Source organism: Telmatherina bonti (assembly GCF_933228915.1).
Source record: "Telmatherina bonti genome assembly, chromosome: 23".
Lineage (NCBI taxonomy): Eukaryota > Metazoa > Chordata > Actinopteri > Atheriniformes > Telmatherinidae > Telmatherina > Telmatherina bonti.
In genome coordinates, this window is record NC_136632.1 from 12,297,174 (window position 1) to 12,310,339 (window position 13,166).

At 37.1% G+C, this 13,166-nt stretch overlaps 1 protein-coding gene across 1 annotated transcript in view; it reads right to left on the bottom strand.

The window, feature by feature from the left end:
• grm8a (glutamate receptor, metabotropic 8a) overlaps positions 1-13,166 on the bottom strand; it is a gene marked incomplete at both ends in the record, with an annotated part of 304,303 nt that overhangs the window by 93,765 nt on the left and 197,372 nt on the right. The window contains 2 exons of the mRNA XM_079263525.1: positions 1,270-1,424; positions 2,494-2,629. Coding sequence (XP_079119651.1) covers positions 1,270-1,424; positions 2,494-2,629 — 291 coding nt within the window. The remainder of the gene's footprint in view (positions 1-1,269; positions 1,425-2,493; positions 2,630-13,166) is intronic.

A 13,166-nucleotide genomic window follows, 5' to 3' on the forward strand; every position in this document is an offset into this window, starting at 1 on the left:
AGTTTCTGTCATAAAAAATATTCCATGTGTTTTATATGAATGTCATAATATAATTTCTTTAAACTTACTGTTATACAACCTGCAAAGACATCACAACCCATCAGGTCTCTCTTTAAAAAAAACAAAACAAAAAAACAATAAAAATCATGGTTATAAAACTTCTTTTTTTTTTTTACCACTGTGACATTTTTTTTTTTTTTTTTAAATGCAGCAGTTTTGACCCTTTTTTTCCCAAATTTTCTTGGGACACATTACTCATTAATAAAATTCTGAGCAGGCTATGGATCTCCACCATCAAGCACTGATTTCATTTAAAAAAAAAAATATAGCTGAATTGCCAGTTACATAAACTCAGAAGTACACAGTCCTGGAATAAACTACCGGTAACCATTAGGAAAATCAATATTTACTTATCATTTAAAAATCCTCTTAAGCAACAGTTACATTATAATCTGTCTGAGCCCTACGTCGTCTTTGTCCATGCTCTCACTGGAAAAGAGCAAGTCTGACTCTTCTAAAAGATGAGAATTAAATGGCTTCACATCTTCAGGTTACTAATTAGCATAGCATAACTGGAACTGTAAAAAGCCTTTTCTTTTCATTTACAGAAAGACTTTGTGAGGGACAAAGTTACCTTTAGATAAAACAATATTTGTGGAAAATGCAACAACTTGACTACATCTAAAGGAAAAAAGACATTGGAATAGGTGACCAGTAAGTATTTCTTCAGGGTTGAACTATCACTTGTGTGACTCATTCTCAGCAAAGCCAAATTCAGAAGCTTTATAGGCATCTGTTGCTGAATTAATTGTACTATATTGGTCTAAATAATATTTGATACTTCAGAGTATGCTCTTTTTATCATTCTTCTGTTGCAACCATCACACTTCTCCATTGAGTGCATTCCTGATGTGGAGCTGACTTTGATTAATTTAAACTTCTACTTCTCTCCCTTACTCTCATTTTACATCTTGTTGCCGTAGTGGCCCTCCAGGAGTCAATTATCTAATAGGGAGCTCTGACAGGGAGCAAATGAGGAAGTCCTCCACGGCCTTCTGGCAAAAACGTGTTGGGGAAAAAGAGTCTCTGTTTATCCGTTGTTCACTTAATTTGATCTATCCAACTGAGAACGCACATTGTCAGGCTTTTTGCCACAATGCCTGATGCAAATAAAACAACTTTATTTATTCTAAATGATCTCCTGCATGTGTCATGGCCTCGTATCTTTCTACCACCGTTTTGATCTAACATCTTTACACACATTCTTACCGTCCACAGATGCTCGCTTGGGCAGAATAGTGATGGCACCCTCGGCCACTCTTTCCTGGCCAATCACAGGAGAGATCTTGGAGCCCCAGCTGTCTGAACCCACCCATAGGAAGTGGCCGGTTTGGTTATTCCTCTTAGCTGCATCAAGAACGCGTCTGTTTGAAGGGCAGAAAAGCAGAAAATAAGATATTAAAGCCGCAAGTGGCATCCATCAGGTCAGAGCTTTGTGGCCCCCGCCACCTGTCTCATACACCTATTTAACTTAACTCAGCATGGTGCAATGTGTTCAGGACCCAACAAATATGAATGCTGTCAACTTAGTTGCAGATCCCAAGTATTGCTTTAAATATATGAGTAAATCATGTTTGGTAGTGGGAATAGTTTTCCACGGGTTGCCGTGGTAATACTTTGTCCTAAGAGATTTCAATAGCTTTTGCTCCCCAACTTGTCACAAACCTTCATGCCGAATTTGGAGTCATTCGCATGAATTCCCCTCAGATTAGTTCGTTCAAATACAACGCATGTAAGGTAACAAAATGGGGTCAAAAATAGGCATAAATTCCAAGATGGTGGACACCCTGTTGCCAAGGCAACAGGTGTTTAATGGACTTTTTTTTTTTTGTTGTCTTTGGATGTTACACATGTCTGCCAAATTTCATTGTCCCAAATCAAAGTAGTTATTCAAGATCCAATTCATTTTTCTATTTATTTCTCGCTCTAGGGGGCGCTGTAGAGCCGTTTTTGCATTGGAGTCTTTGCAGACTTGAGTATTTAATTTTTTGTTGAACTTGTCGTGTGTGCCAAATTTATAACTTTTCATGGGTCTTTAAAAGTCATATGTGCCAACAATAAAAACATTTGGAAAACAATAGGTTTCGTTTGACACTTTGTGTGGCTCGAACCCTAATTAACAAATGGCAAAAAGAGAAGTCTGGGTGATCCCATGGCCTTGCAAGTTCTCTTGTCTTTATTACTTTAACTATTGCGAAGCAGTTGTAAGAGGATGGTTTGCTCAGATTTTTGTAAGTGAATAACTTTGCCTGTCTAATTTTAAATCCTGCCATAATATCGACACAATTACAGAGCTAATAGCCGTGCAGCTGGCATGGCTTGACAGCAGAATTTATTGAAAAGTTGGGAAACACTAACAAAAAAAAGAAAAAAAAGTGTGCCTGAAAACAAAATGAAACTTGCGCAGCAAAACTTCAAGAGCACAGCACAAACCGTATATCGTCCTCATTAGCGAACATGATGATGGCCCTGGCATTGGAGGTCTCCAGCAGGCGCCTGATAATCTTGTCAAATTCCCCTGGCCTGGGCTCCCTGGGGATCTTCAAGGACTGGGCGATACACACACCACCTGACACAGAAAAAAAAAAAAAAAAAAACCATCAGAATGCATCATCTATTTCAGAGTCACTGATTTGTACTTTTCATTCTGTGCTCATCACTCGCTTTCAGCCAGTCTTCCTTGATTCAGCCTGAACTCATTTCATAGAACCGGGTCCTGAACTTGGCTGAAAGCACTCAGTGTCAAGATATCTGATGAAGGCTCTGGCGCTTCCAGCCGCCACCCAAAAGAGGGTAATTAGCATGGCAGGAGAAGCAGAAAGCCGAATAGTCAAGAAAACCCAAGACAGAGGACAAAGAGATATTGAGAAAGGGGTCTCGGGGAGTGTCAAATTACGACAGAAGAAATCTTTGCCATATGAAACAATCATGAAGAACAAAGTGAAAAAAAGACAAAGACGAATTAGAAGGCCAGTGGAAAAGAAGAAAAAGGCCATATTACTACAACAAACACAAAATGATTAAAAGGAACAAAGAAATTAATTAAAAAATGGAAAGCTACGCTAAAAATAGCAATTAATAAGAAAAAATTACACGAGAAACGCTGAGTAGATTTGGCATCGGAGGTGTTAATTGCGAAACAGAACTTTGAAAAACAAAAAGGGGAAGCATACATGGAGCCAAACAGCAATTAAAACCTGACGTGGCTGTGGAGTGTGTGTGGGGCAGAGAATATCTGAATACACATCAAACTGTGCACACCTTGTCTCCTGTTGCTACGGACAACTGTATTATTTCACTCACAATAAGCCATAATTATTTTTGATTCCATGTTGCTCTACTCTTTCTTTCTGCTTCGCTCTTTCTCTCACACACATTCACACACAGAATCCGGCTATGCATATTGTTTTGGACTAATCCAGACGTTAGATTTAAGCTCCGAACTGCTAACTGGCTCTGCTGCATTGTCACTGTAGCCCAGATCAAAGCGAGGTGAGTGCTTGTAATTATAAAGATTATTTCATTCACTGAAGATGCAACCATACCTATTCTGAGTGCATGCGCGCTTATTTCACTCTTTTGTTTCCATGTGCATGCGTGCTTATGTTTGTGTGTGTTAAAGATAAAGTATGAATGATATCCCCTTTCTTCCCTTCCTGTTCCAGCCCATTTATTGAACATCTGTACAGTCTGTCGCTTTCACTATATCACAATCCTTAATCACATACACTTGCATTTGTGGGCAGGCAGTCACACACATACCAGAGTGCATGACTGCTAAAACAAATACTCATTAGCCTCAAATTAAAAGCCTCTCAAGGCTAATCGCTGAACTGACAAAACCTGCACAGACACCCCATCATCCAGCCTCTCAGCCGCTCTCTCACACACACTCACACAAACGCCCAACCAAACACGCTATTTGTCGCAAATACTAGTACCTTTAAATCATATTCTGAATGACCGTTTTTATGCACTTTTGAACACACAAAACAAAGTTTTTCAGGACTTTAAGATCTTATATTTTTCCATTTTCTCATGTTTCATGTTGAGTTTGCAGGAAATTAAGTTCATGCAAAAGTCAGTTCGCGCTTATGTCGAACCATTTCAGAGGTGGCTTTTAGTAGATGTCTGCACGTTTTTTTTTTTAAATGGGGAAATAAAAAAAGCTTTAGTGGCTTCATTTTGAACAGGAGTTTCTATGGGTAACGTATGTTCTCAATATAGATGGGCGTATCAATCTTCTGAAGTTGATACTTTGATACTTTCTATCCATCCATCCATTTTCTAAACCGCTTAATCCAATTCAGGGTCGCGGGGAAGCTGGAGCCTATCCCAGCTGGCATTGGGCGACAGGCAGGGTACACCCTGGACAGCTCGCCAGTCCATCGCAGTGATACTTTCTAGTTAAAATATAAGATTTGACACTTTTTGGAGGATGGACATACACTGTTAATAGAAAGCATGTAATTTGCTTTTATTTATGAGAGTTTTAGACAATAAAATTCTGTGTGAAGCCCAGAAACAGTGTATTCCTTCTGTTCCACATGACTGGTAGCCAATCACATCCCCTGATGACACTGCTGTTACTGATAATAAAGTTTTGTTTGATATTTTACTGGTTCAGGTTATCGTCCACCTTGTAATCACTTTGTATGGCTTTTACATATTATATTTGTTTATTTTCTATGTAATAAACATGAATAATCTTACATTAATGTGTAGTTTAGTTAGTTTTCTCAATTTAAAATAATTGGTCTGTTCTTATTATTTGTTTCATTTAATTTTGTATTAGTTTAAAAGCATTTCTTTCAAGTATTGATGTTCCCGAGTTTTATTTCTTTTCGATAAAAACCCTTTGGATTAAAATATTATGAATTGTAGCTGCTATAGACAGAGATGCTGCCAAGCAGAATTTTGTTGTATTCTTGTTCAATGACAATAAAGCTTCTTGATTAATCAATACATGCTGTAAAATTGTGATTTTTCTTTAAGGGACAAGAAGTATCAGTATCAGTGTCAATATCGATGCAAAACTACCTAAAACTAATGGTACAGGGTAGATTTTGGTATTGCCCATCCCTAATTGTCACTCAGCAGTTTGCTCATCTTGCTATATTCACAGCCTAAGATTACTCTGGGAAGGATTTTGACTTGGGAACACTACATTTTCCTGTTTCCATCTTCTCTTTGATGATTAGTTTTCCCTTCCCGGTTGGAGAAATTGTCCCCACAAAATGATGCTGCCATGCCCGGTGTTTGTAGAGAGCTCTACACATCATTGAGAATGGTAGCCAAATAGATCAATCTTACTTTCCTCTGATAAGATCATCTTGCTTCTCATGGTCAGAGTCATTAAAGTATCTTTTGGCAAATTCCCAGCAGGCTGTCATGACCCTTTTAGAGAGGAAAGACTCTTCTCTGGCCAGTCCACCATAAAGGCCTGATTGTTGGTATCCAGCGCTAGTGGATGTCCTGTAAGATTCTCCTCTCTTCACAGGGGCACTCGGAGTCTCGTTCACTTGATGGTACCAGTCTGATCAACAGCAGAAACAGTTAAAGTGAACTCTACGTTGTTACAGGCAGTTATTTAGTGCAGACTGATGAAAAATAACCAACCTGTTTATTAACAGTTCAGCCTGAATAACGATTTTAAAATACTTGTAAAGGTCAAAAATGTATTTTCCATTGGTATTTGCACCCACGATTAATGCATAATGAAGAAACAAGGCACACACACACACAAACATAGGCACTGATGCTTGCATTTTATCTCCCTTGTCCTTGAAGCATCATAGAAGCGATTAAACCATCGTTTGGTTTATAGTATTGCACCCATCATCAGTAACTGTCCCCATACAGAGCAGGCTTTCCTGATAACAATATCAAATTTTGGCAGTGCACTTAGGTGGAAATGTTTGCAGACACACACACACACACGTATACACACACAGTTGCTCCTAAAAACCCCTCTGGTAACGGTGACCGTTGTGTGAGAGCTGCTTCGTATGGCATAAAACATCAGATAACCATGCACGTAACCAAGACAATGCCAACAATCTCCTCCCATTTAAATGCATCTAAATCCACCGCTGTTGTTTGTGCGCTCACTTAGTGGGACAGCTTGTAGCTCTTTTAACTGAAACAACTGTTGTCTTCTTGCAGCATGAACGCACGTGCTTTGGCTGATTGTGCTTTAACTGGATCATTTACTGTTTAGTGACTTCACATCACATGCTGGGAGAGCTAATGGGAGATCAGTTGGAAATCCTCGTCATTCACTTCAGATAAAAGCTTCGTCGGATCACAGTAATAGTTTTGAACACAATTCGGCAACGTAACACATTCATCAACGGAGGGCTAATTGAATTATGAACTCTTCGTCCACTGAGCACCAACACGCCAAGATAACCTGATTACTGCAGCGTGGAACTCAACGCAGCTGAATTTGACCTCCTTCCATGTGGATGAGTGTTTGCTCACCTACTTGAACACAGGTGCAAGTAGTATTGTTTTGGTCCTAATTATCCAGTCTGCGTATGAATGATTGACAACTGCTACTTATATGAACACAATGTGCAAGTTGTGAGGGTCAATTTTTTTAGGTGTGCTCAACACCTCTCCAATCGAAACCCCAACAGTTGGCAAATAAACTCTGTCTTCAGATGAATTCTTTCCCTTGCAGGACATGAAGCACCGCTGTCTCAGCGTTTAATTAACAATCTGTTTCCCTCCCACACGCATCCCTCGCTACACCATTTCATCTATTTCCCAATGTAGACATGAATGCAGTGGGAAAAAAAAGGGGGGAATTAGTCATTTTCTCAGTGTGCTTCTGCTGTTTTCTTCTTTCCTTCAGTTTCGCCAGCGCTTTTGAGAGTTTAAACAATGTTACGGAAGAGCTTTCTTGTTAGACCTCTGCTTTATCATCCATTGCTACTCGCAAGACTTTTATGTCTTCATTTGTGTGTGTGTGTGTTTGCAGCTGCACACAAAAGCATTAAAAGCTAATCTAATGGTTTTCGAAAGGAGTCAGTTGCGCCCCATGTAGCTTTACTTAAACGTGCACGCACACACTCTCGCTGTACATTCAAGGATTTTGTAGTGTATCTAAACTTGCGTTTAGGCTTGGATACAGTAATGTTAATGTGGCCTCCTGCTGAGCAGGATGAGTAATAATGGCAACAATAAAGCAAGATGTCTTCATGCCACTGGCGCCAAAGGGTGTGTCTATTTTTATGCATATTTCTGTGTTAAGAGTGTGTAACTCAAAGAATGAAAGCTAGTGTAATCAGAAGTCCTTGCCTTTAATGATTATTCCGTTACAATAAAGCTGTGTCACCCACTGATTATGCTCAGTGTGCCCCCGCAAATCTGAAAAGAACATACAAGCCTTGGCAATTGTTACTATTAGTGCATACAGAGTAATTGGGCGAAATCCATGCAGGCATAAATTCATTTCTCTCTCTAGCTTAGCAACATGTCTTTGATGAAAAGACCCCAACATGAATACCTGCTGGTGAATTGTTACCAGGGAGGAATTCTTGCACTAACACAGAATCCCGGCACATCAGCACAAGCAAAATACTCTGAATTTGACTCTCTCCAAACCTCATTAGCGCATGCTTTAGAATTAAAGTTGCCCTCTGCTTCTCTGTTCATAGCTCACGGCGCTGCAGAATGGGCCTTTGAAGTCACTGACTTGTGTGTTTCTGTGTGCATGGATGTGCGGTTGGCCTTTCAGACATGCTTTTGTGACTTTTCATTTCAGGCATTTATTCTTACCAGTAAGCACTGGGCCTTGCACGCAACTGCATGAACTCCTGTAACTATGCTGGCTTTCCCTCCCTGGTGTGGATTAAATTGTGCAATAAATATCACGTTCATTTTTTTTAAATCTTTTTCTTTTTAATTCTCCTGTTTAAAATCAACTCCTCTCTTCTTGTTGTTGTAATGAATCATTGACGACCCCCAACTAAACCGCTGTCCAAAGAAAATTTACATCCTCCCATTAAAATATGCCTTAAAGGACGGCGTATTCGAGCATCAAATTGGCTTAAAAATTTAGGGCGGCTCCAACCCGAACCCACAAACTGCTGTTCAGACCTGAACCCAGCCTGAGGTAAAGAAGCTTTTGTTTGCCCATAATGTAGTTAAGCTTGAAATTGCTCATAATTTGCTGATAATGAAACACTGATAAGGGCATTTGGAGAATGAGCAAGAGTTGTTTCGGTTTACAGAAATGATAAATGCATGATTAACATGGTGGGAATGCACACTGAGTTGCAATTATGAGCACATGCTGTTGCAACAAACTTGCTCATAAAGCCGAGTTAAAGGATAAATGAGAGCACCAGTTTGCATCAGTGGGAGGATATTGGGTATTTTCATTGCTTTTTCATGGCGTACACCCTCTTTCAGGTGATACTAATGCAAAACAAGAGTTTGTGATATCTATATAAAAACCTAAATTTAATCTTATATGGTAACTGCTGGAGTTATCCTTCACTGTGAGTCCAACATTTGGGTTATTATTTTAATCCTGCACTCTGCAAAGATCCTCATATTCTTTGATCTATTTTACCCACTGAGCTGCTCTACAGAATATATAGTTTCACTCAACTGGCTCAGGCAGGGAAGGGAAAATGACAAGAGAGAAAACTTCCCCATAAGTTCCCATTAATATTCACTCTGTTATTTTAACTCCTCTTTGCAAAAATGGTTTGAAAAATCCAAATCCACACATTTTTCATTTTTATGAGCCTAATATTAGAGCATTGAAATAACAGAACAAAAATGTATGTATATATATATATATATATATATATATATATATATATATATATATATATATATATATATATATATATATATATATATATATATGTATGTATGTATGTATGTATGTATATATATATATTTATATATATATATATATATATATATATATATATATATATATATATATATATATATATATATATGTATGTATATATATATATATATATATATATATATATATATATATATATATATATATGTATGTATGTATATATATATATATATATATATATATATATATATATATATATATATATATATATATGTATGTATGTATATATATATATATATATATATATATATATATATATATATATATATATATATATATATATATATATATATATATATGTATGTATATATATATATATATATATATATATATATATATATATATATATATATATATATATATATATATACATGTATATATATATATATGTTATCTTTTTTTTAAAATTATTATTATTATTTTAAAGTGTCACATTAACATGAAGCACCAGTCATGATTTGGTTTTTGCTGTGCCTTGTTTTCGGGTTTCCTGTTTTATTTTGTAGTTTTTCCTGTCTGGTTTTTTAGCTTTATAGATTTCTTGTTCATTAAGTTCACCTGGTATTGTTTTAGTTCATTCAGTACACCTGTGTCTTGTTTGGTTCCCCAGTGCATTTATACCCCTCAGTTTCAGTTTTTGGTTGCGGGATCATTTAGTTCTTTGGTTTGCCTGTTAGTCTCCTGGGTTCCTCCCGTGGAAAATAAATTAGTCTCGAACCTACATCTCTGTTCCCTCGTCTCTGCATTTGGGTCCACACCTTCACCATCCCCACCGCCTGCCGTGACAGCACCCTTTTAAAAAACAACAATACCCAATACAGCATACGATCCACATCTAAGTTAATCCAGATCACAATTATTGAAGAGCTGCAAAACTCACCAAGCAGACAGATGCAGACAAACAGTGCATGTGTAAACCAGCTATTCTACAGACCTTAACATATTACAGTCCATTTTTCTTTCCTGTTAACTTCAGTCTATCCAGTCTTATACCCACTCATTCCAGTGCATTGTTAGAGGCATTGTTGAAGACTATCCCAGTGGCTATTGGGCAAGAGGCAAGGTACAACCTGGATACATCACCAGTCTATTAGAGGGCCAACACACAGATAAACAACCACTCACAGTCACTCACTCCTATGAAGGCTGTAAAATCACCAGTTGGCCTAATAAGCATGTTTTCAGATTGTTGGAGGAAGCCAACGTAACTTGGGAGAATCCATCCATGTTTGGATGGAAACGCCAAACAGAAAGAGCCTGGTTGAGGTTCTAGCCAGGAGCCTTCTGGCAAAGTCAATGCTGCTTTTCACATTAAATGCAAAATGAGGGAGAGCAGAATGGCCTTTTTTAAACACTGGATTTCGTCTACTTGCTCACTGAAAGTGTGTGAGTGTGTGTGCAGGGAGTAGCAAGTCTGTCTTCGCCACAAGAGTCAGGAAGTCTAGCTGAAGTCAGCACTTGTTCAAGTCTTGGGAAAGAGAGTTACTGCATCAGGTAGACCGAAACAGAAGCCGAATGCAGTTTACTGTCTATAACCATGAAAATATTTCTGATTTTATTTTTTAAATATTTAAAGAAATTTAGGAATTGAAAAAAAGTAAATGTTGAGCTAAAAATAACCGTAATTACATATTAATAAACACTGTAGGTTAAACTCAAAACTATAATTATTGCTTTAACTGAAAACACCTGTAGAAAGAAACAAGGCACAATATAATCCCCACGTCCAGTGGCTGTGAAATACATCAAACTTCTAGAAAAAAATGATGATACTTTAATAATGGCTAAACTGGAATCACCTGAAAAAACATCTTGACTTTTAAAGAAAAACACTAACAGGGATAAACAGTGTAACATTTCACTTGTAGCAGGACTTCTTAAAAGCTACTTAGTCATACTGATAAGCTCACTCCATATTTAATGTCTCATTTATGCATAATTTTTCTTCAAATTTATGTCAAATGGATGTTCATGCATTCCTATATTGCTTTACATTGAGATAAATGCAATAGCATTCCAATAATCCATGCGATTGCATTTATCTCAATATAAAGCCTTTAAAGTGGACGGGTATGTCCTTAAAAATAACTGTGTTTCATATAACCATAGTAATATAACCAGACTTGAGTCAGATTAGTGCTTTAAGGATTTATAGGTCAACAGGAGGTAGAGCTTTTAGTTTTCCTACTGTACCTGCTGTAAACGCAGGTCTGGCACTTGTTTAGAAGACTAATATTCAAGCTCACCTCTTCAATACAGCTTAAATTTAATTTACCATTAGTTTTGTCCTTGTGTTTATCTCACTGAGCTTTATTTCATATTTTATCATATTCTTATTTCCACTTTCAGTGCCATGAACGACATTTGCATTTACCCATAAGTTGTCTTATGGTTTTTGTAAAGCACTTTGTGATTTGCGCTTTTGTTTGAAAAATGCTAAAGTAAAAAAAAGTGGACTTAATTGACTTAAAAGTTTGCCTTGTACTTAAAAAAAAAGGTTTGGAGGAGGAATTGCACTTTATGCCAGAGAGACTGGACAAAACAAAGTAGCAAACTAGCTAAACCACTTTACAGTCAAACTGTGTTTTGAACAAATGCACAATGGCCATGAGTCTGTAGCGTATTTGGTGAGACAACATGTTGAGTCCCTGGAGCAACAGTGCAAGAATTAGACACAGATATTGCAATGTTTTGTACAATCACAAATGAAGGCAAAACTCAGCAAGTTTAAGAGTCATTACAACGTCTCTTGACAGATTGTAATTAAGCATTTACCAATCAGGCTTTGGTTGGAAGTGTATGCTTTGGTGACAATCTTACAGCTTTGATTAAAGTATTTCACAAAAAAAAAAGTGACATGCATAACAAAGTGAAAAATAAAAGTAATCAAAAGCATTACTGCATTATAAACTACCAAAACAACTATCATCCTGTTCTAAATATACCTTATGTTAGTTGACACAAACAGAAAATGCAAGTTTTATTACATTTGTTACATAACACTTAAAACTGCAACAAACTACATCAGATTGTTTTAGGTCTAATCAAATACTCCTAATTTTAACTCTTTCATGGATAGTGAAAACTTTTCTTTGTTGCATGTTCATGAATGAAGATGGTAGTTTTGTAAATAAACCACTTCAGTGGTTTCCAATACATTTCCACCCACTGGAGAATGAATAAATATATGATACAGTTGAACATAATGTAATAACACAAGTTTGCCTTTGCAATAAATAGGAAAAGAAAATGATACAGCCATATTTCATAGAAGATTTACAGAATATAATTATGTTATTTTATAGATATTTTATTGTATACCTTAAAAAAAAGTCATAACTCATGATAAATTCTAAATATCACAAATAAACAAAGAAAGTATCTGCATATGTGAATGTACAATTCTGCTAATGTACAGGTAAAATACTCTCTCAAAAAAAACCATTTGTTTTTTTTTATTAATTCATGCATAAAAGGGTTAAAAATAAATCAAGTCATCACTGTGTAATGCTTAGAGCAGCTCTGGTCCTGCAGCTTTTCCATGTATCCTTGCTCCAACACATCAGACTCAAATTAAAGTACCACAGAGCAGAACTTGATTGGCTACTGAATCCATTTAATGTATGCCAGGTGTGTTGGAGCAAGGATACATGGAAACGCTGCAGGACAGTGGCCCTTGAGGGCCAACTTTGCACACCCCTAGCTTAGAAATTTGTCTTTTTTTTTTACACATTTTGCAAAACATGACTGCTAGCCTGACCTACTAGCTACTACTTTACTGTCACACCAAGACTTTGTTCGCCTTCCACATACTGCACAGGAAACGTATTAAAATGCTCCAAAAAAGTATTTATCTATTAAAAAGGTGCGAGTTTTGTGACATTGACCACTAAAAAGGAACTTTCTTCATATTCCATATAAACTGCATGTTACCGTTGCTAACATGCAAAGTGGGACGTATGAGTCCTTGGGAAAGTTTCAACAAGTCATCTGACTTTCCAACACCAGTACGTCTAATCGATCTGATCAATCCCATCACCTTCCTGCTGGGCGGACGGTGATTTAGGATGGAACTGAGCGTGGGAGATAGGAGGAAACCCATGACGGGGAGTTCGAAGGGACAAAATCCAAAGTTGAAAGATGAGAAGTAGGATAGATGGAGAGGGCGGCCGACAAGGAGAAGGAGAGATGAATCAGAAGAAGGAAGTGGGGA